This window comes from Peromyscus leucopus, chromosome 11 (genome assembly GCF_004664715.2).
Source record: "Peromyscus leucopus breed LL Stock chromosome 11, UCI_PerLeu_2.1, whole genome shotgun sequence".
Lineage (NCBI taxonomy): Eukaryota > Metazoa > Chordata > Mammalia > Rodentia > Cricetidae > Peromyscus > Peromyscus leucopus.
In genome coordinates, this window is record NC_051072.1 from 66,172,828 (window position 1) to 66,200,115 (window position 27,288).

General features: G+C 40.7%; 1 protein-coding gene across 1 annotated transcript in view; it reads left to right on the forward strand.

Moving 5' to 3' along the window:
- The window catches only part of Adgrv1 (adhesion G protein-coupled receptor V1), a 508,750-nt gene that overhangs the window by 74,267 nt on the left and 407,195 nt on the right, over positions 1 to 27,288 (forward strand). The window contains 14 exon segments of the mRNA XM_037209551.1: positions 830 to 1,045; positions 1,909 to 2,153; positions 3,376 to 3,421; positions 3,424 to 3,556; positions 4,325 to 5,136; positions 7,556 to 7,765; positions 14,550 to 14,680; positions 15,249 to 15,348; positions 16,660 to 16,839; positions 17,433 to 17,596; positions 20,002 to 20,095; positions 22,117 to 22,195; positions 22,294 to 22,432; positions 23,260 to 23,401. Coding sequence (XP_037065446.1) covers positions 830 to 1,045; positions 1,909 to 2,153; positions 3,376 to 3,421; positions 3,424 to 3,556; positions 4,325 to 5,136; positions 7,556 to 7,765; positions 14,550 to 14,680; positions 15,249 to 15,348; positions 16,660 to 16,839; positions 17,433 to 17,596; positions 20,002 to 20,095; positions 22,117 to 22,195; positions 22,294 to 22,432; positions 23,260 to 23,401 — 2,691 coding nt within the window.

The following is a 27,288-nucleotide window of genomic DNA, read 5'->3' on the forward strand; positions in this document are numbered from 1 at the left end:
AATAGAAAAGTTAGACCACTGCCTTTTTAGGAACGGCATCCCAGCTTATACAGAGTGATTTGCCTGAGAGCACCTGTTAGGCCCTTTCTAGTGCTTAAAGATAAATCATCTGGACATTATTATTGCCTGAAAAATAACACACCAGGCTCATTTTGTGTGTGCACAGAATGTGGTGAGCATCCCTCTGGAATGTGTGGCCGCCTTAGGCAGACTCCTTCATGACAGGGAGCGGTGATGAGTGCGGGGAGAAATGAGCCTCTAGGTGGCAGTTTCCCTCCTTTCCCCACCCCAGGCGGTCCTCAGCAGCTGATTCAACCCAGCTGTGTCAGTGAGGCTGCTCACCTGTAGCATCTGGATGACGACAGTGTCTTCCCACTGAGACCACAATTCCAGTTCTGTTTTCTTCTGACAGCACTGAGCATATCTTTAAAAAACTTGAAATAAAGAATCCTCACTTTCTCTTTGTCTTGCTTTTCGTATGTTTTTATACATACATTATGAATTTCTCAGAAAAATGTTGTTATACTTAGGTGTGTGTGGACACACATCTTCATGAAAGTGAAGGAATGAACATGAAAACACAGGAGATGTTTGTTATCAAATGCATACTTTCCTAGTGTGAAAAGTAAAACTTTTCTTTTTCAAATGAATGTAGCTAACATCCTCCAAAAATATCTCTCCAAGTATGTCCATGAGGTTTGACCAAGTGCTTACCTGGTGTATGGAATGCTTGTTGTAAAGGAAGCGTTGGCATTTACCGTCACAGGTGAAGGCATGAGGAGTGTTTCTTCTGAAGTGAGCTTTCACATTCATCTTTTTGTCTTTGCAGGCGAAGATTATAGCATAGCTTCATCAGATGTGGTCTTGCTGGAAGGGGAAACCAGTAAAGCGGTGCCAGTATATATTATTGATGACATCTACCCCGAGCTGGAGGAATCGTTTCTTGTGCAACTGCTGAATGAGACAACAGGAGGCGCCCGACTGGGGACTTTAACAGAGGCGGTCATTACTATAGCGGCTTCTGATGACCCTTACGGATTGTTTGGTAATCAGACCAATTCATTTATTTCTTTCATTCCCTAAGCCACTGAAAATGACCTTTTCTTTATTTAAGACAGATTTGAGTGAGGTGTTTTTTTTCTCTTGTGTGTGCTTGAGTGCGTGCTTGTGTGTGTGCATGTGTGTGTGTTGTGTGTGTGTGTATGTAGTGTTATTACTTATACATAAGATTCCTGACATAGGTTAGTGGTTACCTAGGAAATGAAATCAGTCACCTGTAAGCACAGAGATAGTCATAACCTGTTTGATTTGTGTCATGTCTGGCTCCTAGATGTGTTCTGCAAATTTTTTTTTCTGAGCTTTGGGTGACAATGTCTTGCTACCTGTGATAAATGGGTTGTCTTAGAACTTGAGACTTTCCTTATTAGCCTCCTTAATGCTGGGATGGTAAGCATGGACTATCAAGCCCAGCTTTTGCTTTTATATAATGCTTTAAAATAATTAACTAATGAAGTTTCCACTCATATTTGGGTTGTGTAACTTTCTGTATAAGTGAGAAAAAGATTGGTGAAATCGAGCCCCTTCTCCTGCATAATGTCAGCCAGGAAGCAAAATAGTCACTGCTTTTGTTGCCCAGGCTGGCCCTACATTAGCTACAGCACTCACTGGGTTTATTCAACTCATGCTGGGCAAAAACCTGACCCCTGCAGACATCCATGATCTGCTTGTGTCACAATGCAAGGTGACTGGGAAATAGGAGCAGTCCTGTTCATCTTGCACCACAGAACATTGCCGGACCGGCTCATGGTGCCTAAGGGGAGAGCGCCCGCTCTCAGAGGTCCCAGCTTGGCTTTTGTTTGTCACAGTTTCAATTTGTATCTAAAAACAATCATTCTGTCTGCCCTTCAGGTTTTCAGAATACTAAATTTATTGTAGAGGAACCTGAGTTTAACTCAGTGAGGGTAAGCCTGCCAGTAATTCGAAATTCTGGGACACTCGGCAATGTTACTGTTCAGTGGGTTGCCACCATTAATGGACAGCTTGCTACTGGCGACCTGCGAGTTGTCTCAGGTAATGTGACCTTTGCCCCTGGGGAAACCATTCAAACCTTGTTGTTAGAGGTCCTGGCTGACGACGTTCCGGAGATTGAAGAGGTGAGAGGACTAACTAGTATAGAATGACGTTGTTCGTTGTGCCTTGTCTTATGTAGTGCCTAGAACAGATAAATGCTGCTGTGAGGTTGACAAACGAGTGATTTCTGGAGGGATTTCACAGAACGCTAGTCTAAAGGCGTTTCTTACAAAACGCAGAAGCAGGAACAATTTAGGAATGCATGGTGCACAGGCCAGCTTGCCATGTTAAGATTGTTTTTGTGTGTGGGCAAGTATGGTGTGTTTTAGAAAAACGTTTCCTAAGTGATTATGTGTGTATGCATATCCTAATTGTGTGACATTTGTTTCATATAATTCTGACTTGTATCCTGTTCCCATCTGAGTGTGAGCCAGTTGCAACCAAGTGTAGCTTTTGATGTTCCACACATTCACTCCTACTGTTCTTCTGCTATTATAACAAGCATGCTAGGTCCATTTTCCTGGGATTTCTCATGATGAGCATGCAATATGACAAATAAGAATAACTTTATTAATCACTAACATATTGTCATAGATAATTTTATGAAGTTCAAATATTATTAAAATCTAGATTTCATAGTCCTTTTAATAACAGTTCCATTTAACAGCATATGAAGTCTATAACATTTACTTTATTGGCTAATTATGCCATTATTCACTTTAAAAATATTAATGATGCATTAATACATGTGATATATTTTCTTTCCTTCTTTTGAAACTTAGATGGTGTCGTGATTTTTTAAAGTTTTGCTGATAATTATTATTTAAGATATGGTGGGGGAAACCCAGAACAGATTTACTTAGTGAAATGGATATGCAGTAGTTCTTCTCAATAAGAAAGGCATGGGTTATGAAAGTCTATTATAACAATGATAAGCAGGATTTAAAAAATGACTCCCATGACTATCTAAGCCAATACTAGGTGATTGGAACAGCCTGTAATTCTTATGTATTGTTGTGCTCTACTATTAAAAGTTGATCGTGTAGTATTTTGTTGTATGTGGGCTTCTGGGTATAGTTGGGGCAGGATTTTTGGGGTCATTTATATTTTATTGTATTTTGTTCTTATATGAGTGTGTTTGATGTTTTCCTGAATCATTCAAATTTGGATTTCAGAACTGGGTGCTGTTATTTATATTTCATTGTATTTTATTTCTATAAGGATGTGTTTGATGTTTTTCTGAATCATTTATATTTGAATTTCAGAACTGGGATGCTGTTAAGGAAGTTTTCACTATGTTTTTAGGTTATCCAAGTGCAACTAATTGATGCATCTGATGGAGGTACAATTGGTTAGATCGAGTGGCAAATATTGTTATTCCTGCCAATGATGACCCTTACGGTTCAGTAGCCTTTGTTCAGTCAGTTTACCGTGTCCACGAGCCTCTGGAAAGAAGTGCCTACGCTAACATAACTGTCAGGAGAAGGTACTTGAGTTGGCTGCTGTGTCTGTGGGAATGTTGGTCGGGGAAGGATCCTGCTGAGACTGAAAAATTACATTCTTACTTTTTCCATTGTAACATGCCATACATTATTATGTTAGTTGGATTATGTGTACTGATAGACTTAATCATATTTATTAGAAGTACTGTTAATGAGATAGAGATAGTTTTTACACCATTTGCTTTCTAGTTACACAAATCTATTGCTTTACTATGTAGTATGTTCTAATTAGAACTTGAATACAGGTTGTTTTTAAGCTCAGATCTTGCATGAAGGCTGGACTTTTATGGTCTGTTTTTCATGCATTTCTTTTGTAGGGAGCATAATGTTCACTGACCTGCTTCAGAAATAGCACATGGAAGGTTTAGGGACCTGTAGCAAAATAGTTACAGTTCTCTAAATATCTTCATTTTGCTGTCATTGGTATTTTTTTCAGTGGAATATAATAATTAAGGTTTTATAATTATGTCTGGAAATTCTGAAATGTCTACAACTTGCCTACCTTGCAAAATATTTTCATAGCATGATTAAAAGTAAGCACTATTTAGTTGAAAACTAGCCAGCATAGTTGACACTAGAAAATGAAACGTTGGGAAAGACAAACATAATTTAGAAATTGGTTGTGTTAGTACTAGTGTTTAAAATATTGCCAAGAAAGCTTGTCAAAGCCCCAATCCCTGTTGTTCTTCTCTGTGGGCTGCTCACGGACTAGAGCGAGTGCCTAACTGTTTTTCCGTTGTCCCCCATCTCAGCGGAGGATGCTTTGGCCGCCTCTTGTTGTTCTACAGCACTTCTGATATTGATGTAGTGGCCCTTGCCATTGAAGAAGGTGAAGATGTGTTGTCCTACTATGAATTGCCAACTCAAGGGATGCCCGAACCCCTCTGGAGAACTCCGCTGAATGTCTCTTCACTGGACGAGGCACAGGACACCTGTGCCACGCTGTGTCTCAAAGAACATGCTTGTTCAGCGTTTTCAGTTGTCAGTGCGACTGACGGTCCTCAGTGCTTTTGGATGACATCATGGGCCAGCTTCACTGTGAACAGCTCAGACTTCTGGACCTACAAGAAGAACGTGACCAGGGTGGCGTCACTTTTTAGTGGCCAGGCAGTGGCTGGTAGTGACTATGAGCCTCTGACAAGGCAGTGGGCCCTGATGCTTGAAGGTGATGAGTTTGCAAATCTCACTGTTTCTGTACTTCCTGATGATGTTCCAGAGAAGGATGAACGCTTCCTAATTTCTCTCCTTGAAGTCCACCTCATGAACATCACAGACAGTTTTAAAAACCAACCAACCATAGGGCAGCCGAATACTTCAGCGGTGGTCATAGCACTGAACGGCGATGCCTTTGGAATCTTCATTATCTACAGTGTTAGTCCCAATACCTCGGAAGACGGCTTGTGTGTGGAAGTGCAGGAGCAGGCACAGACCTCCGTGGAGCTGGTCATCCACAGGACAGGAGGCAGCTTGGGGCAGGTGACTGTTGAATGGCGTGTTGTTGGTGGATCAGCTACTGAAGGTCTAGATTTTATAGGTGCTGGAGACATTCTTACTTTTGCAGAAGGTGAGTCGTGGATAAGTGGATTTTAGCGTTTCTTGGTAAAGTCATCAGAGTCAGTATTATGCTAATGTTCATAAATATTTTATTTACCTTGTATTCGTATTCATATAGAGATGCAATGTGGTTTTGGAAACAATAGTGATTCAACTTACAAATGATTATCCTAGCAGACATAGACTAACAGGCCCTATATATGTATGCTTTTAATTTTTAAAGAAGATGTTTAGGGAATATATGAATGTAATCCCTTTATGCATGATGACAATGGCTTTTATATGCTCACAAGGCAGGTTCTAATTTTACAAGGAAAGTTCCAGGAGTGAGCTGTGTACCTACAACTAAATGTGTTAAAGAAGCAGTGCTACCTGAGAATATAACATTTTCAAATGCACTAGATAAGGCAGTACAGAACAGAAAATCTTTAAGTAAAAATAGTCTGAAGTTTGACAGTTGTGCTTATTTTAAACTGATCATTGTCATAAATTAATTTGCTACAGTGTTCTTAAACTTGTACAAGAGTGCAAGAGTGCCATGGAATTTTTCATAAGTGATGTATGAAATGCAGCCAACAGAGTCAAATGTCAATCATCTTCACTTACTCGATCTTAGCAATAGTTGATTTATGATATTTAAAATTTGGGAAGTTCCTAGTTTAACTCAGTATAGTAAAGGTAAGTTTATTAAGGATATTTTTTTTTAAGATCTTGAGTTGAACAGTAAGATATACCATAGTTTTTAAGTGTTTTTTTTTTTCCCTTTCTTATTTGAAAAAGTTATGCATACTCATGAGAACCTCAGACTATACACTGGATAAAAGTTTTAAATTATTAGCAATTCTATGTCTCAGAGCAATTCATTGCCTCTATTTATATTTTAATGCACACATATTTTTGAAACCAGTAACTATATATGTAATGGACTTAAAATATCTAATAAACATTGTTTGAGAATACAATTTTAAAATGTCATAAACCTGGCTGGAAATGCAGCTCAGTTAGTGGAACGTTTGTCTGTCGTTCATGACGCCCTGGATGTGCTCGCGAGCACCCCATGAACCAGCTATGGCAGTACATACCTGTCTAACCCTAGCACTCAGTTGACAGAGTCAGGAGCAGGAGGGCCCAGGATTTACCACCATCTACAGTATGTTCTGAGTCGGAGGCAATCAATGCTGGGCTCCAGGAGATAGACTACTCAAAAATGAAAATGAAACAAGAATAAAATGCTAGAAAACATTACTCATGAAACTGTTTGGGGGTTAGACAGGTAGCTGAATCTTGAATGCATGCTGGAGGGAGGGAGGCTGGTAATTGGTGACATTTTCCCCTGTTTGAAAGTGAATAACAAAAATGTAATAAGATCGGTAAAGATAATAAGTTATCGACTAAATTTTCTCATGGCTTAGATAAATATAAATGACCATGTCATATAAAGCAGCACCATTATATAAATTATTATTACATTGACTTAAATTTACTATTACATTAAATTATAACTTTAGCTTTGCACAAAATAGACTTTTTTTTGTAGCTAACTTAGATGGTTGGGTAATATGTTGTCTCAAACCAAGGTCCTTGGTTCAACGCCCAGAACCATAAGGAATAAAACAAAAGCTAAAGTGCCCTCCTGAGGCAGTCTCGGGCCTGAAGTACTGATGGAAATGCCCTGGGAGCGCTCCTTTTCATCCTCTTTCCTGAACATGGACAGGAACTAAACAGATCTCCTTCGTGAGCAGCAGAAGCAGGCATGTTTCAGGACATCTCCTGGCACGTTCTCTCCTAACAGAACCGTGTGTCAAATACTGCATCCTCACTGGACTCTGGCTTTTTGTTACATTTCTCCTTTGTTTCCATGAGTCCTTGCCACATGGAAACTAATACACGACGGTGCCATCTCAGCTGTCCACCCCAAAGTCACCGTGCTCTGGCTGGTGTTTTTGCTCAGAACTTGCCCTTCCTCTGGGGCCCAGTTTGACCGCCATTCCATATGCACTGGGGGCCTTCAAGAGAGACATTGGGATGGATAAAACGATTCCCCGTAATGGCACAAGAGGAATGTGGTTACGTTTCCTTCAGGGAACTCCTGAACATGGCCTCAGCACTCTTTCCCCAGGTAGACCATTGTTTCTGACAAAGACCAGGGAGTGAACTGTGACTCTTTGGAACGGTTCTCCCCATTGACTTTTCCACGGCTCCATGTCCTCCACAGTCTGTCCATGTAGAGACTTGACAGTGCTTTCCATGTAAGAACACAGGTAACCGAGCACACTCTCGGTTTGCTGTGGTGCTGACAGTGCTGCCCACAGAACTGGACGCCTGTGATTAACACGTTTTTACTTATCTTCTAAAATTAGAAGTTACTTTTGGCCTTTCAGGTTGGCATTTGACTGATTTAACTTTTAACTCCATTAACTTTCTTATAGGTGAAACCAAAAAGACGGCCGTTTTAACAATTTTGGATGACCCTGAGCCGGAAGATGACGAGAGTCTCCTCGTTCGTTTGGTGCACACGGAAGGTGGAAGCAGAATTCTGCCCAGCTCTGACACTGTGACGGTGAACATCTTGGCCAATGACAATGTGGCGGGGATTGTCAGCTTTCAGACAGCCTCGAGGTCCGTCATAGGCCATGAAGGTGGGTCCCTTGTGTGGTTGGACACATTCTTTCTTGTTCCCACAGATGTCAATTTTTTTTTGTCTTGTGTTCTGAAGCTCCTGTTTTTTCTTTCTTCTTTTGTTGAACTGTGTTTTTAATCTGTGCAGCACAGAAGACCATGTGGTGTGCATTGCTTAAGTGGTGTGGGAGCCTCACACACGCTGTGACCTAGCTCACTGTTCTCCATTGCAGGGAGTGCTGTGAGCCTCAAAGCCGGAATGCCTGGCTTTCTCATCTGCTAAATCACAAAACATTCCATACTTTACAGAGTTCTTTGGGAGGAGTCAGTGAACTGTAAGCTGTGAACTGATTAGTATAGCTTTTGGCAGGTGTAGTGTGTATATTTTGGGTACCTATTATTATTAAACAGTGAAACACCAAATTTCTGTGAAAATATTTGTAATTTCTGAATATTTTAGACTCAGTTTTGTAGTTTTCTATGTTTTATGAACAGAGTATCATACAAGAAAGCTTGATACAGTGTTCATTGTTTTAAACACTAGAATTTCCCTGCATCTTTAGTATTCTGTGTGTTCTACTTTTCATTTGATTCAGATATTACAAGGGTGGTATCTCTGAATAAGCCTGTTTTGAAATTAATGAAACATTACCTCATTATGTACTTCACCACATAGTTTGAATCCAATGTTTGTATCTGAAAATAATTCTGATTTAAGGACTTAAGATATGAAATGACATGGCTCATATATTCGGATCTCTTCAGAGGAATCACAAAGCCAGACACAGATTAAGTGACTTGACAGGGCCAAGGAGCCAGTTAGTGGCCGTCCTGGAAACCCGATGTGCACTAGTGTGCCCCGTTGTCTCTGTACTGTGTGCTTCCAACGTGCAAGCTTGCCGAACTCATCCAAAACTATGATCCCTTTTCTGACACCCTTTATATTTCCTGTTGGTTTAGAATTGCATCTTGTCACTCAAATAATGAATAAAAGTGACTAATAAATTGTCATAAATCTACTGTAAAGAAAACTTGCTATCAAAAGTTATTTGTAGTGTAGGAATCATTAGTAATGGTGACAAGTTCATGGAGTGTTACCTGTGTGTCAGATCTACCCTCATTATTTCCTAATTTTAGTGGCAGTCCGACTGTAGGCCCTGACACCCTGAAATCAAGCGACAGCACCTGAGATCAGTGGTAGAACTTCCCCTCTCCTATACTGGAACTCAAAGCCTGTGTTCCTCAGCAGGGAAACTCCTCAACAGAGACTGTTTTGTCTAGATTTGTGTCTGCCACAGAACCTGACAGTGTAGGAAATTGTGAACATTTGAAGCGACTTTAGTTGCAGGACTCCTAACTATTTGAAAGAAGGAAATCGGGACGAGACCTTTGCTCTACCTCCTATTAGAAATGGAAGTTGGGCTGGGCGGCGGTGGCACACGCCTTTCATCCCAGCACTTGGGAGGCAGAGGCAGGTGGATCTCTGTGAGTTCGAGGCCAGCCTGGTCTACAGAGTGAGATCCAGGAAAGGCACAAAGCTACACAGAGAAACTCTGTCTCGAAAAAAAAAAACAAAAAACAAAAACAAACAAATAAGAGAATCGGAAGTTTGATTTTCATCAACATCATGGACTGGGAGGAAAGGCACAGTATCAGGGTGGAGCAATGTGGAGCAGCAGGCCAAGGTGCTGGAGAGGAAGACTGTGAGACAGGAGACGGTGCAGAAGAGCCCAGGAGAGAAACACTTCAATAGTCACCCAATAGTTACACAAGCGTCATTGCTCCCAGGGGAGACGCTACCACGATTACTCTGCTAAAGTACTAAATGAACTCCTAGTGAATTCTTAGACCCATGGATTAGTGCATCTCTCAGCCCTCATCAGAGAAGCCCCTTTTTGCGGTAGATGGTGGTTAATATAGAGATTTGCTACTGGTGAACAGAGGAAGAGATTGCTGAATGCTCAGCTCTAAAGGGGCATCTGTGAAGCACTCCTTTCTCCTGTGGCCCAGGTATTATTGTGGAAGAGAGGACAGAAAGATTGTAAGAGCCCGAGCTAGTGAATAACTAAAACAAAAGTGTGTTCTGGACTCAGCGGGGCGGTTGCAGATATCAGTTCACAGTGGTTGTGACAGCATGCACAAGTATTCAGTGGTGCAGTGCACAGTATCAGTTCACAGTGGTTGTGGCAGCTTGCACAAGTCCTGCTGCATAAGCTGAAGTCAGATAAAGCACCAGCATGAGGAGGAGAGGATGGACCAGTTTTCTTTATGGCTGTGTCCCCTGCGAGGTGGAACACGTTCTAGTGGCCACAGAATGGCGTGTGTGTGTGTGTGTGTGTGTGTGTGTGTGTGTGTGTGTGTGTAATGAGACAAAGTCTTGCAATGTAGCATTGGCCATCTTGGAACTCATTCTGTAGACCAGGCTGGACTTGAACTCCTAAGGTTCCACCTGATTCTGCCTCCTGATTCTGGTGTTGAAGTCATGTGCCTCCATGCCCTGCTGGATTTTTTTTATTTTTAAAGAGGACACAAAGCTGGGTGGGCAAGGGATGGGGGTGGATCTGGGAGGATCTGGAGGAAGGGGGCAAATACAACCAGAATACAGTGTATAAAATTCCAGACGATTTAATTGAAATATGTATTAAAGAGTACGTAGGTATAGTACATAGTACCCAGCATCTACTGACGGTGTTTTTAAACTGTCAGACAATTATGTCCTGCAAGCTTATTCTGTGACTGCTTTAGTAGTGGTAGGAATGGTGGGTGGAAGACCCCTGAAGGAGCAGCATCTGCTGGTGGCTACCGTAGCATCTCAGAGAATCTGCAGACCCCAGACCTCTATTCTTTGGGGGCTGAATGAGTTTCTTCTGAAAGCATATTGTGGTCATTTTGGTTCTGACAGGCACAAGTCTTCAACAAATACAATGAAGAGGAATTAGTAATTAAACCAAATTAGTAATTAAATCCAGTCAGAAAATCCTCACTCTGAGACTGGTCTCCTGGACTCAAGGGCTCTTAGGTAGACAGTGACAGCATCGGTGCGGACTGGTACTCGGTGGCCTGTGGCATGACCACCAGCACGTCAGAGCAGATGCTGGAGGGACAGACATGTGGTAGAACACTCATGGTGAGTTCGATCTCACATACAACGCCAGGAAGACAGAAGGTGTGACGATTGTAGGAAAGTCACCAGAACACACAGAGGATCTGCCATCTTTTCCACCTGTTGCCTTCCTGGATCAGACAGTTGAGCCTGTGTGAGCACAGGGAATTGCAACACTTGCCAAGGAAAGCCAACAGATCCCACTGAATTTCTACACTCTTACTGTGAAAACAAAAAGCAAAAAAAAAAATCAAGACACAGTTTGAAGATCAAAACAGATTTTGGGGGAAGAAAAGTAAACTTTGGCTGTGGCTGTAGATTTATGTGAACTGTATTAATGCCATGGTTCCTCTCCATTTTAGAACCATAAGAACCTCCAGGAACTAGAATTTATTGCTAGAGTTGCAGTGGACAGAGCAGAGTTCCTACATTTTCATTTATTCACCATACTTATTTAATGAGAAAAATCTGCATTCCTCTTTAGATTGTCTTCAACTTTATTTTTAAAATGACCTTCAAAATAAACTCTCCTCTCTCTCTCTCTCTCTCTCTCTCTCTCTCTCTCTCTCTCTCTCTCTCTCTCTCTCTCTCTCTCTCCTCTCTCCTCTGGCTTTGGGTGGCTGTGTGGATTCATATTGGATGATTTTTCCAGTGTTGTATAGACCCTGGCAGGTGAGATCATGCATGCCTCAACAAGATATGGAAGGTTGTAACACAAATTGCTAAATTGGTCTTTCAAAAAAACCCTGAGTCAGATATTGGGGTAAATGCTGAAAGATCAGAGAGACAGAGCAAGCCACAGCCACCACTTCTTACCTCACCAGCTCCTCAGCCTGAAGGAGCCTCTAGCTGAAAGGGACACTTCTGCTGAAAAGCCTTTAGTTCCTGTCTCCTCTATCACTTCCTGTCTCAACCTCTCTAGTGCTGGCATTAAAGGTATGTGTGCTTCCCAAGCAAAGGCATGAGATCTCAAATGCTGGGATTATGGGTGTGTGACTCCTAAATGCTGGGATTAAAGATGTGTGCCACCACTGCCTGGCTCTGTTTCTCTCTTAGATGGAATCAATCTCATGTAGTCCAGGGTAGTTTTGAACTCACAGATATATGGATGGATCTCTGCCTCCCAAGTGCTAAGATTAAAGGTGTGTGCCACTACTATTTGGCTTCTATGTTTAATCTAGTGGCTTGTTCTGTCCTCTGATCCTCAGGCAAAGTTTTTAGGGTACACAATATATCACCACAGAAGGTGGTTCAGGATCCCATGAAATGTTTGTATTTGGATATCAGAACATGTCTCAGGGTTCCCTCCAGTCATTTGCCAGATTTGGAAGGCAAAGGCCTCCTAGGTCTGTTTTTCCTTTTCCCATGGCTGTTTTTTGAGTGCTGCCTTGTGAAGGTCACCTCCGACATAAGAAGTTCCTTTTCTCAGGAGGCAATTTCAGTGGCTTTGGATCTTGGGAGTCTTCCTGAAAGAGGCAGAACCATCTCCTTCATTTTCATTAGAGCTTAGAAAATTGAATGGCAAGCCTTAAACTGTGTTTCTGCCAATAGATGATTTCCAAAGCAGATGCTTATGGAGTAGCATGAGATGCTGAGTGTTACATGGGGCAGTGTTGGAGGGAGCTTTTTCACTGGTTTCCTCTTCTGTGCATTTTATTTTGCCCTTCATCACGGAACGGTGTCTTTATTCCCATATCTCTTTAGCTTCAATCTTTTAGTAAGAATATTCGACCCCTCTCAACACAGACAGTCGTTGACCTGCCTGTCTTCTTGCTTTTTGTGCACTTCTTGAAATTCTCAGTGTTTTTGAAGTAGTGTCAGGTTTGGGGATTTTGGAAAGTTTGCCCACCATGACTCTAGAAACCTTGTCATTGACACTACCCATAAAGCATGTCAATAACTGCAAAGCTCTCCCTCTGTCTGCAGTACAGATGTGCTCTGAAGGAAGCTCTCTGTGATGCACAGAGGGCATCTCTAGGAGTCTGTGTTTGTCCATGTGGATTATGTACATGTAACCTGTTAAGTGATCTCGGGCAATGTCTGATTGTATACTTTGAGCTCCTCTTAACTCTTTGAGTATTCTTCTCATGACCATCAGTTTTCCTAGGTGTTGAACAAGAAAACAATCAAAGACAGCCTACTAAAGTAGTGATGACTAAGTCCTTTTGTATTAAAATACTTAATATGGATTTAAAAATCTTTCTAGTGTTTTGCCTTATAATTCCTGACTGCCCACAAATAATTCATTTTAATAAATTTTTGTGTTTAGATTTAGCAGTACAATTTTATTGCTGTTTATTTGTAATTTGTAGTCTTTAAATGAATTGAACTACAATATTTTAATTTAAGAAATTTATGCTAGATGTAATGTTTTGAGGCCTTAAGCTGTAGCCCAGTGTGTGCTTGTCTAGCATATATGAGGCCCCTTGGTGGGGTTTCTCCAGAAATACCAAAAATAAAAATAAAGAAATGTGTATTTAGATTGATTATGTTTAGAAGTTTAAAAATATAGTAGTTTGAAAAAAATTAGAATATGGTGTTCATATTCTATTTCTACTCTTATTTGAAAAATGTTGGAAGATTACTAAGATATACAAAAGCTGTTTTTTTTTTTTTTTGGTTTTTCGAGACAGGGTTTCTCTTGTGTAGCTTTGCGCTTTTCTTGGAACTCACTTGGTAGCCCAGGCTGGCCTCAAACTCACAGAGATCTGCCTGCCTCTGCCTCCCGAGTGTTGGGATTAAAGGCGTGTGCCACCACTGCCCGGCCCAAAGCTGTTTTTTTTTTAAATGGCATCATAAGTGAATATTTGTGTATTTCAACTTTGTTTTTGTGATACAAACTGCAAATAAAGATGTGTTCTTCAAACCTTTTAAAATAATACTGATTTCTGTTTCATTATAACTTCAATGATGTTGTTCATAGTATACTGCAACTTATATTTATCATTATGCAGAATTAGCAATTTGAGCATAATTTTAGCAAGCCATGTACATCAGCATAGTTCCAAATAGCCTCCTTTGCCCTTTCAGCAATTTGAAAGAAATGACTCTGGTAATTTTCTTAAGTTTTGTAAAATGTTACATGTTGGTAAAAGCCAAGAAAGGGAAATAGTTATCCGGTTACTAGGGAATGCTAATGTAACTTCGCTGAAGTGACAGATGGACAGATTTGACTCCTTTCTTGTATTTCCTTTTACAAAACAAAATCCTTGGTGATATATGTAAGTTGCAACCTAAACAAATGTGATTTTGAGATATCTACAAGCATTTTCATGCATGTATTGTATAAAGTCACATTGCGTACTGGTGTAAGGAATTTGTGTCCTTTGGGGAAATGAAGGAAGGACATTGTATCCTTACTAGTTTGGACTATGAAGTGGTAATGTTACAGAAGACTGTGTTCTGGTGCATGTTTTAGAGTGTTTGCAAGTTTCTTTCCCATTTTACCAGATGCTTTCTCAACTTTTGTAATACATCTTGTATTTCCTGAAGTTCTACCCACAGAAAGTATTTGGAAGGAGCATCTCTGTGCTGATGAATAACAAGATGTGTAAAGCACCTGGAAGATTCCCAACAAAACAGTTCTGTTATGTTCCTGGAAAAGGACCTGAAATAGTTTCATACTTGAGTTTGGGTTTTCTTGAGTTCAAACGTGAAGTTCATTCCCATTAAGTGCTTGTAATCTGCACTTTTTACTACAGGAGAAATTCTACAGTTCCATGTGATCAGAACACCCCCTGGTCGAGGAAATGTCACTGTTGACTGGAAAATTGTTGGACAAAATCTAGAAGTCAATTTTGCTAACTTTACAGGCCAACTCTTCTTCTCTGAGGTAATACCATGAAGAAAAGTTTGCCATATATTTTTAGAAGAACGTGCAGCATTTTGAGGAAAACAGAGTAGAAACTGAACACCACTATACTGCATTTATTATCACTTTATCCACCTTTTACTTACTTGTTTGTGTTCTTCATTGATGCATTTAGCTTCTGTCTTCATTTCTGATGCTTTGATGTAGAGCCAAAGTCCTGTCCTGTCACCGTGTGCACTGGGTTGAGCATCTGATGACTGGAACCCCACATTCCTTTTGTTTTCTCATTTTTTTTTCTATCATCACTCCTGCAAAGATCTCTTCGTGATGCTGCTTTCTCATATACATCAGTCATTGATTAAGATTTAAATTGATTGGCTCAGTGGTCAGAATGTCCAGTTAGTGTCTCTATGCTTTAAACCTGCTACCTCATGAGTCAACGATTTCTGTTTAATTAATTTCTAAGACAATGTTTGGTTCAAATAAAGCTATGTTTGACTGCAGGGCATAAGCACAAGGCCAATGAAAGCAGGAGAGAGTTTATGCGCAGTAACAGTACAAGCATGGTATTTCTCTCTGTTTGGCACAGGGGACATTGAATAAAACAATATGTGTACATTTGCTGGATGACAATATTCCTGAGGAGAAAGAAGTTTACCATATCGTTCTGTATGATGTCAAGACACAAGGTAATTTAGAATTCATTTTTGAACTTTTCTTTGATATTTTCATTTCAGAAAAGAGAGAAATGAGGTAGTTTCTATCACTATGTTTAACAGGTAGGTATGTGCCAACCTAAAGAAAGTTACATTGGAGAGCATGGTGCTGTACATCTGCGATCTGTGTGCTCAGAAGGCTGAGGCAGGAGGATTGTGAGATTCATCTCACATTGTAAGTGCCAGGCCAGCCAGAACTACAAAGTGAGATCCTGTCTTTTAGAAGAGGTTACTTTAAATGCTATCTGTACCACATAAATATACTGAAAAAAAAAAAAAAAACTTCTAGGATGGCATGTAAACACTTGTCCTTATGGGCTGAAGGAAACTACTCTGGAAGTGTTGCTGTATAGGGCTGGGAAGATGGCAGAGTCGGCGACGTGCTTGCTGTGTGACGGAAGACCTGAGCTCAGATTCCCAGCACCCAGCTGGACGTGGCTCTACACATCTGTAATCCCGAGCCTCCCTACAGAAGGGTGGGAGACGGAGGAAAGAAAGTCCTTGGGAGCTCACGTGCTGGCGTGTCTGGCACATGCAACGGCAAAAAACAAAAGACCTTGTCCCAAATAAGTAGAAAGAGAGGACCGAGATCCGTGGTTTTCCACTGATGTCCACATGTCCACTGTTGTGACACACACACACACACACACACACACACACACACACACACACACACACTCACACAAAGAACCCACCCGTAATCATACACAAACAAGTATAAAAATGATTTTAAATGTTCTCCTGCTGCTGTGCAGTGGTGAGTTTTCTGAGACAGGTTCTGCTATGTAGCCCAGGCTGGCCTCAACTTCATGTAGCCAAGTTATCTTCAAACTCATGATCTTCCACCTCAGCCTAAAGAGGGCTGTGTGACATGCAGGATATTTATTTATTGAAGAAAATATATTTCTAAAGATAAAAATTTTTGAATTTGTTTTTATGTTAGAAAACCAACTTAGATTTTTGTACCAATTACTGTTTATGGGTAATTTAAATTTGTCCATTTTTTAGCAAATTTCTCAAGTAGGTTTTTTTCTTGTCTATTATTTTCTGTAATTCAGACAACCAGTATAGTCAATCATGACAATAACATCCACATAGAAGAGTTCACAGTTTGTTGAGTGGGAGGAAAATGGGGTGCATATTGTTTGCCAGCCTGGTGATTTCTGGGAGGGGCGTGAGCTCTGGCTAGGCTTCACAGGCTCGGCAAACACATAAGCGTTTTAAGAATTCTGAAGTTCCTGAAAAGCCCATTTGGCCTACTGATGGGCTCCTTGCTATGTTCAGGAGTCTTGCCTGCCGGAGTCGCTCTGCTTGACGGCCAGGGATACGCGGCCGTCCTGACGGTGGAAGCCAGTGACGAGCCTCATGGCGTGTTAAACTTTGCTCTCTCCTCAAGATTTGTTTTACTGCAGGAGGCTAATGCAACAGTTCAACTGTTCGTCAACAGAGAGTTTGGATCTCTAGGTTTGTATTCCTTTGGAATAAGTGGTAAATGGGGTTCCTGGGCAAGGGCCTAGACATTTTGTTTTATTTTTAAAATTCTATTTTAAATCCATGAAAGAAAATGATGTTCAGGACAGAACTTTGTAACTTCTTTATTTTATAAAAGTTAAAGGGATTATCTGTTTTTGCAGAAATGCTGTGGACCAAACAGCCATTCAGTCCCAGGGCAGAGAGCAGCGGTTGCTCTGGGGTCTGCTTACTAGGATGGGCTTGGCCTGTGTGGCTGTTCTTCATGCTTTCCATTATTCTACTGGGACAAGTAAAAGTATAATAAAGCAAATGAGTATGCCAGGCCCTCAGGGTATAGGCTTAAAGTACATCAGCACTTTTACCCTGCCCTTTGGCCAACACACGTCCCATAGCCAAACTGCAAGTCCAGAGACAGGGCCTGCATCTTGACGGTCGTAGACCATCCCTGTGCTCTAACACAGGTGAAGGTTGTACGCATGCGCAAGAGTGAGGTATGGAACTTACAATGAAAGGGAAGAGTTCACAGTGAGACAGTTATAAAGGTGCAGATAATCATAAAGTCTCTTTCTGGCAAATTCCCTCAGGAGCTATCAATGTCACATACGCCACGGTTCCTGGACTGGTGAGTCAGAGAAATGAAACAGAAGGAACGCCAGCGGAGCCAGAGGTTGACTTTGTCCCTGTGACAGGCTTTCTGGTTTTAGAAGAAGGGGAGACGACAGCAGCCATCAACGTCACCATTCTTGAGGTCAACAGTGCTGTTTCCATGATCTTATAATAAGCCTAAATAATCACAGAGAAAGTAGAAATGGATAGAACATTCTATGTATAACATAAACAGTATAATGTGGCTAGTAGTTTCTAATAACTTTGCATTTAGAGGTAACAATTTTCATGATGACTAAGATTATATTAATACTTTTTAGTTGTCTCTATATTAAGTATCATTGTCTTTAATATTTGTAAATTTTCTTTAAATCTTGAAAACTCTACTGTGTGTAGAGATTCTGAGAATCTGTTTGTTGGTCTCCCCTGCTGGTGGCTTTTAATCGGGTTATTGCTTTCCCTGGTATTTTTTTTTCTTTCAGATCCCCCTTGGGATCTCCATTTGTGTTTAGACTGGCCAGTGTGCTGTTGTTGTGCATTTTATTATAGGAACATTGTGTGATAGATATTTCCAAAATGGCTTTGGCTTAAGAGGTTCCAAGGGAGTATTTTGATAATGTCAAAGGATTCACTGAACCCACAGGTTCACGTAGCTCATAGTCTTTGTGGGTAAGATTAGTTAAATCAGAGAATGGCAAACTCTCTAGAGGCTGATGGCGGAAAACAAGGTTATGGCCAGACTTCATCAGTGATGACTGAAATTGTACCGTCAATGAGTTTCATAACGTGAAATCTTGTGTCGTTTGGGGATTGGGGTTCATCTGTGTAAATGGACTTCTAGGCAGTCATGGGAAGATTGTAAACAGAAAGAGTGCAGATGGTGTATGGGAATGACTATGTATTTGGAAATACATTTATGTCATTTTGTGTTTTCAAGCTTTTATTCTGTCAGGGGCATTTTACAATCTTATTAGTAATATAAGCTATATACCCTGTGATGTTAGTTGCTATTTCCACTGCACTATAGCCCTTTGCAACACAAAAAAACTAAATCCAAGAATGAAAGGCACTCTCATGTCAGTATGTAACAGGTGAAGGATCTGACAAAACTTTTAAACAATCATTATAAAAGCCTGATCTATTAATGTAGCTAATTATACACTATAAATACACCTTATAAACACACACACAAACACACACACACACACACACACACACACACACACACACACACTAGGACTGGTTATGTGTGCTTTTAAAGTAGAAATGCTCTCTCCCCCACCCTGCCCCCACCTCCAAGTCTGGTTTTGTGAGCAGGGATGCAGGGATGCAGGGATGCAGGGATGATGCAGGGATGCAGGGATGATGCAGGGATGCAGGGATGCAGGGATGATGCAGGGATGCAGGGATGATGCAGGGATGCAGGAATGATGCAGGGATGATGCAGGGATGATGCAGGAATGCAGGGATGATGCAGGGATGATGCAGGGATGCAGGGATGATGCAGGGATGCAGGGATGCTCCCTCGCACGGCCTTCTCTGTCTGGCCATTTTCAGCCCTTGTTCCCTAAGCCGTGCTGGTTTAACACAGAGCAGGCCCGACATACAGACTGAACAGATGTGGGGTGTGGTAAGGAGGGTTGCTGCTCGTGTTTGCCTAGGTCCTCAGGCCTGTCTAGAAATCAGTTTTTAGCTTCTTGTTTTCTCACATGGAAACATGTCTCCAGTAAATTGAAAACATGTTGGTATTTATGTATTGATATTTTAGACTAGCTGTTGTCTGTCTGTATCTATATATCTCTATCTCTCTATCATCTATCATCTCTCTCTCTCTCTATCCATCAGTACACACACACAGTTTCTGTGTAAACCTTATAAACATTAGCAGCCTGTTAGTCACTTCTGACATGGGTTTTACTTCTCCTATGTTTAGCACACCTTCTTTGTTTTCATTGTTAATTGTGGTACTATTGATTAATAATCATCACTATCACTTTCAAAGGATTCCTCGAAGCTGGACATTCCACATACGCTATTTTAAGTCATTACCCACAAACAATGCCAGTGTAGTTATTATTTCTCCACAAAAAAGCACTGTAAATTTGAGGCCTTGGCATGCAAACAGCTTACCTCGAATTCCAGAGGTTGTTCTCAGCCTTCCTGTTGCAAAACTTCATTGCTTCTCCAGCGTCATTCCATTCCTCATTCCGAATAGCAGGTAGTGGGGGAAATTGACACCTTTTGCTTATGTTGTATTTAAAATAATTAGGTTCATATTGTTAGATAGTTGGTTTGCTTATAAACTGTGCTTAAAGTGTTATAATTTTGAGGTGGTTTCATAGTGTTCAGCCTAATAACTTTCATATATAAGTTTAACACTATTATAGTTATATTTTCTATTTAAATACTTTTACTATGTATATGTTTTCTATTGTATATTTGCTGTTTATGCATATGCATTTGTAGTATAACTTAAAAAGCAGCTTATAAGGAATAATTCCTTTAAAAATAATTAAGGCTTTTTTTTAATGATTGTAACTTCTGCAGGATGATATACCGGAGCTAAAGGAATATTTCTTGGTGAATTTAACTCATGTTGATCTCATTATGGCTCCTCTAACTTCGTTTCCTCCCAGACTAGGTAGGGTGGCTCTCTTTTATGAATCTTTTTACTGACTTCAAATGAAATGAAGTGACTGCATTTTAAAGTCAGAAGTGTTCTTTGTTATGTTTTCTAATTTTAGCTGTGTGTGAAATATGAGCATTTTAGACTTATTCTAATTTAGAGACTATCATTGCAATTGTGTACAGCAATGTAAAGGCAATAATTACTGCGATGCTCTTTGGATTTTACGACTACGCTGTAGCCAGATCTGCGATCCGCAAAGCAGTACCACTTCTTTCCAAGTAGTTTCTTTCATTTTCTTTCAAAAACATAATTAGCTATTTTCATAAGCTGCCCACTTCATTTTTGTTAAGTTAAACATGTATTTTGTGTTTTCTGCTTCTGCTTTTCTGACCTTTGATCTTTTTTCTTTTCACGCTTTTAGAAAACTTAATTCATTACAGACTGAAAGGTAAAACTTGAACCTTGGTAGAAACTTATGTAGACCCTTCAATAAGCTGCATCCCATGTCCTTCTGGAACGTATGTGACGTGTGCGTAGTGAGAAGCATCAGGGTCAGTCTGTCCCACGGATCCTGCCATGGGCAGTAGTCTACAGGGCAGAGGGGAGTGGGCCTGGAGGAGGAGGCGCAGCAGGGAGCTGGGACAGGGGTAGTGGCCCGAGGACTCATTTCTAAAATGGAACAGCTTTGAAAATAATCACCAGTTTTCTACATGTCCTGGCTGTCTTAGATATTCCAGTGACTAAGCTCTTTATGTCAAGTATTGATCCAAGATTGCTCTTGTTCATGCTAAGAGAGCTACCACAGCACTGTGTCTTCCTGTGGCTCCTGTTCAGTGGCGGCTTGAGCAGAGCTCTTTCTGCTCTGATTCTGATGCTAACTGTTCCATGTGTTAGGACTGCCATCTCTTACATCTCCCATTTTACATATGCCTCGAGTTACAACCAGAACACGAAAGAGCTGTTTTTTCTTCTTTTAACTAAAAAATAATCTGTGAATTCACCCTCCTTTCAAAAATACTTATTGTTTATTTTTGAGATTGTAATTTAATTTTAAGATTTCTCCCTTCCTTTTCCTCCTTCTAGACCCTCCCAAATCCTCTTCCCTGCTCTCCTTCAAATTCATGGCTTGTTTTCTCATTAATTGTTTTTACAAAAATATATATGTATTTTTAATACATATATTCACAAATATAACCTATTAAGTCCATATAATGTTACTTTTATGTATATTTTAACAGCACACTGTGATTTTAGGTGTCTGGCTGTAAGCTGGAAGTCCACTGGGTCTAAATCCTGATCTTATACTGTCTCCTGAACAGTATTGTTCTCTTCAGTCCAAAGACAATGGTCTTCTTATTCCTTTTTACACCTAAGCTACCATGATAATTGTCCTTAACTGAAGGATAAAGCGCACACACACACACACACACACACACACACACACACACCTGGGGGAGAATCAGTGTTTTAGGATAGAAGAGTAGCTATGTGCAGCGTACTGAACTGTATGGATGGAATACAATACAGTTAAGAGAACTGTATTTCCTCCCCATCAGCCCTTTCCCCCGTGGGTTGTATTAATCTGCCTTGTGTACCACTCTTTGACACGTGTATTTTTCTGTGGCCATCTACCTTTCTCTTTCAAGTTTCTTTTTATTTTCTCTTGTCTTCTCTGCTCTTTCCACCTGTACCATTTCCTCCCTCCTAAGATACAACAGAGATGTAAATACTGTAAATACTGTTTCATTTATTCAAAATGAACCTGTAACATCTGCACCTTGTAATGCCATGCTGCTCTTAGTTGAGTAGTTATACATCAGTAATTCTTGGTAATAAAAATATTTCTTTTCGGATGTCACCAGCACTGCTTTTTATTTTCTTAAATATTTTTCACTACCTACAATACCTGTAGGTATACACGAACATTTATATAACTTCATTCTTTAAATTCTGTGCCAGACAGTGGCTTTAAGTATAGTTTAAATGACATTTATATTAACTTATATTCATTTAATACGTCTCTGTCTTATCAGACTCAGAAGGCTTGACTGCACAGATCATCATCGATGCCAATGATGGTGCCCACGGTGTAATTGGATGGCGGCACAGCAGGTAAAGCCAAGGCTGTGTGAGCTCCTTCTTAATTCTGGATTCTTCGCAACTACCAAACAAGTCATGAGAGAGAAATGAGTCCTTTCTCTTTATTCCAGATTTGAAGTGAATGAAACCCATGGCATTGTAACATTGGTAGCCCAGAGGAGCAGAGAGGCCCTGGGCCAGGTTTCCTTGTTTATGTATGCCCAGAATCTAGAGGCTCAGATGGGGCTGGATTACATTTGCACTCCACAGGTAGGGCTCTGCATAATTGTTGATGGTCATTTACAATCACTGTTCTTTGGAAATTGTAGTGATGTAGGTGCATGAATAAATTAATCTTAATAACTACTGTGTAGGCTACTCCACAGTGAGACAAGGTATAAGATCTCTATTCTATATCGTTCTCTCTGCTGTAGTAAGTACTTGAATTAAGTTTTAATTCTGTTCTAAATGTCACTCCAAGTTTACTGTTTTTTGCAGTATTTAATTCTGAAGAATACCAGATCATATACTAAAAATGTTAATTGTTAGACTTTCCCAGAGTGTATCAGATGCTTCTGGAAAATGTTCGCTCCACTCTTTCTTTGTTTTAATTTACTAAGACACTTCAAGCCCTTGCAATATCCTTTAAAAATCTTTGTCTCTTTTTCGCCTTTATTCCTTAACCAAATGTTTGCTTTCTTCTATTCTGTAACTTTCACTTGAAATATTTTCAATTTAAATTTAAACAAAAAGAGAGCATATAAAATTGTGTGTGTGTGTGTGTGTGAGTGTGTGTGTGTGTGTGTGTGTGTGTGTGTGTGTGTTTGCATGTGTGTGCATGCACATGCATGCCAGAAGATGGTATCAGATCTCTGAAGCTAGAGTTTCAGGAATTCACAAGCTGCATGATGAAGGTTCTGAGACCCACTTGTGTCCCTTGAAAGAACAACAAAAACATTTAACTGCTGAGCCATCTCACCAGCCCCTAAAATAGCTCATTCTCCACACTAACAGTTATATGGCGTTGCTTTCTAAACATCTTATGAAAACTCAGAATGAATTCATGTACGTATCTTTTCTTTTATCTTTTTGATTAGATTCTTCATTTTGCTGATGGAGAAAGGTATAAACATGTGGATGTTGTGATTCTGGACGATGATATTCCAGAAGGAGATGAAAAATTTCAGTTGATATTGACAAATCCTTCTCCTGGACTAGAGCTGGGGAAAAATACAATAGGTAATTAATTATCCGTTTCCCACAGTCTCCTTTCCCGTCCTGGCTTCTGCAGTGTGGAGGCAGATGGGATGAGCCTTCTCCTAGCCTCATAAGAAAAGCCCTCCGAGTTCTGCATTCAGAAGTTCTCGTGTTAGTGATAATGAGTGGACCCTGTGTGTTTGTGTATGTGAAGCCAGCAAGGTCAGAGTAGGTTGATAATAAAAGTAGTGTCAAGTGACTTTCTCAATGACTGCAGTGTTATTTAACGTGGAAGTCTTTCTGTCAGAATCTGAGTTCTGCTCTGGTTTTGTGTTTAGCTATGAGTAGAATGATGACAATGGTCCTTGCAGTGTTGCTTAGTGCTGTGAGATTTATGCACAGAGTAGGAGGTGCTGAAGTCTCAGACCATGGTGAGAGCTTTGGTTCTCTGGTTGGAATGGTTTGCTATTGTTTCTAAGATCACGCAGTCTCACTGTGGGATAGGTACTATGATGACTACTCAACAAAGGGAACACAGTGATGACAGAGAAAAACCTCATGGATATACTGAGTTTTGCATAAGAAAACCTGTTTATCTGTATACTTGCTATAATTTTTTATTCTTCGAGAATTTCACACACATTTACAATGAAATATGTTGTATTCACCCATATTTCCCCCTCCACTTCCCCCTGGGTCCCATCTCCTCCAACATGTCTTGCTCCCAACTTCTGTTATCACCTTCTTTTCCTTCCCCCTCCTTCCTGTCATCATTGTCCTCTTCCTCCTTCTCTTCTTCCACACCTTCCTTCTCTTCCTCCACACCTCCTCCTTCTCTTCCTTTTGATAATCTACCAAGCCCAATAGTGCCGTCAGAATGTACATGCTCTGGGGCTAGCCACCGAACACGGGACTAAACTACTAGTGGTAAACCCACAGAGGAGACCGATTCTCTCCCCGGACATCTAGTGATTGCTAATAGCTCCTCTGGAAATGGTGGACCCCCTAGCATTGATGACAGAATTTTGTCTGGCTTGATTTTGAGCAAATCTTGCACAGGTAACCCTAGTTTCTGTAAGTCAATAGGTGCAACAGTCCTGGCATGTTCTGAAGACAACATTTCACAGAACATCTCCCATTGCCTCTTACATTCTTTCTGCCTCCTCGCTTACGATGTTTCCTGAGCCTTGGCAGGTGGGGAGGGAGGGGGCTTTGATAAAGAGATCACATTCAGGGCTGAGCACCCACAGCCTTGGGAGAACTTTTAATAGTTACTTCTAGATGGGGAAGTAGTTCATTTGGTGCTGTGTTTGCCTAGCATGTACAAGCCCTGGGTGTGACTCCCCAATACCACATATACTGTGCATGCTGGTGCAGGCCAGTAATCCCAGTTCTCGGGGTAGAGGCAGGACGATTATAAGTTCAAGGCCATCCTTAGCTTACATATGAAATGCAAGGCCAGCCTGAGCTTCATGAGACTCTGTTTTTGAAAGACAGTTAGTGTAAGTAGCTAGGGCAGAAGCTCTGTGGAGGAGCATGCTTAACGGTTGCGAGGCCTATTACCCACGGTCAGGGTCTGAACTGGATTTTTCCAGGGTCCTGGCTTCTTATTTAAGAATTAAACAGAGTCACACATATTGCAAAGTAGCAAGGAAGCTTCATTCAAAAGCAAAGTCATAGAACAGATCAGAAAACAGTGTTAAGATTGACAGCAGGTTAGGTGAGTGAGGGTATTCACGGTTCTGGTTTCTGTTGGGGCTTCTGTTTGTGGGGTTTAGGGGAAGGGGGAGTTTGGTTCCTAAGGGGCACAGTGAGAGCCCCTGTCTCTTACTAACAGATTAAGTCAGGCAATCAGTTCTCTACTGTGTAGTCCATCCCTTCTCACAGTGCATCTGGTTTCTATCATATTTATGACAATTTATACATAGGCATATGATAATAAGTAGGGGATTCCCTAAAAGTGCACTTCAGGACATCACTTATTGTACATGTACCCAAGATCACTTTAGGCCAGACTGGCACACTGCCCTTAGTTCACAGACTGTATTCCATGATGTGTTTGTACAGAAACAGGATATTGTGGACAGATTTCTAAGGGGTATCACTTGTTTTCATTGCATAAAGCAAGTGGACTTCCTAAGAAGCAAACAATTTTCTAGGTGCATTGTTCCTCCTTGGGTGTATGGGTACAAAGCTCAAGACTACTAGAGTCCCAGGTTTCTAGGCTATTCCTTACGCTTGCCTCAGACCTTAAGTTTAATCCTCAGTGCCCTCCCCACAAAGGTCACTTCAGCTCCCTCAGATGATAGATAACTCAGTGTGCTTGAAGAACCAAGTGGAGACTGAATCTCTAACCTGCTTTAGTCATTGGTAACTTCTGAGTTCATAAATTACTACTCTTGATATAAAAAAATTTATTTATCAAAAAAAATTGAAAGAGTTTGTGTATCCAAGACATGGTTTTAAATTCATTACTACATTTACAGATATTATTTCCAAGTCCCCAGAAACCATTTTTTTTTTTAAGGATGTGGCTTTTGTTCCACATTAAGAAAGCACAAGTCTGGGATGAAATGCTTTTCTTGTTGAGAAGAACAAGTGTAAAGGATTGTAGGAATAGACACCATGTCCTGGCTTAGAGTCATTTATGCATATTCAATGGAAGCTTAATTAAGACGGATTTCAACAAAGAAAATTCATAGGTTTCCTTAACCACAGGGATCAGAGGCGCGTGGCTTTAGGTGAGGTTGGTTCTAATTACCGCTTTCAGGTCCCTGCCGTTCTTTCTTTTCTCCTTGCTGTTGGAATATTGGCCTCAGCCCAAGAGCACTGCTAGTTATTGTTGCAAGATGCTGCTCAGCATGATTCTTCAACAGCCATGCACAGCACAAGAAAGAGCACATTCAGGCTCTAGAGTTCCTAAGACAGCTCGAGAGAATTCTGGCCAGAATTACATAGGTTCTGTCTTACTTTGCCTTCTGCCACTGTGGTAAAACACCACGACCACAAGCAACTCGTGAATGGAAGGGTTTATTTGAGCTTGCGGTTGTAGTTCATTATGAGGGGAAGTCAGGGCGAGACCCCGAAGACGAGACCTGGAGCCGGTAACTGCAGCAGAGGCCAGGCAGGGATGTTGCACACTGCCTTGCTCTTGCGATTGCTTAGCTTGCTTTCTTACTCAATTCAGGACCATCTCTCCTGGGTGGCGCTGCCCACAGCAGCCTGAGCCCTCTCCCATCGGTCATTAATTCAGAAAGTGCCCCCCAAGCTTTCCTGTGGGCCAAGTCCATGGAGGCATTCTCTCAACTGAAGTTCCTTCTTTCCGGATGATACTGGCCTGTGTCAGATAACAACGATCTGACCACAATAGGTTCCATGTCTGCTATTGTGAGCAGAAGGAAGTAACATTGCTGGACACTGTCTAGCTTACTTTAGGCTTTAAATCTCAATTTTTAAATATTAATATTTCTGTAAACACTGTCTTTTGATGATGGGTAATTTATTAAGCCAAGCCCACTTCATTGACCGTTAAAGTATTTCTAATCTTTCATAAAATATTAATAAATTCTTTGCATATAAATATTTTTGTACTGTTTGACCTGAGAATTGAACCCAGGTCTGTCACAAAATTATAGACAAGTGATTTACTAGTTAGCTACATCTCCAGGACTCCTTTAACTTTATATTTTAAAATTGAGTCTCATTAATTTGCCTGGACTGGCTTTGAACCCACTTTGTAGTTCAGGCTTGCTTTGAACTTAAAATCCTCCTGCCTTAACATCCTGTATATCTAGGATTGTGGGCCTCAACCACCAGATCAACTATAAATGTTTGCATTTGTAGACAATGAGTATCTACATTGAGCATAATGGGTACTGTGTGCAAAGACAAGTTCTTCAACATGTACATAAAGGCTGTTTTGTTCTTTA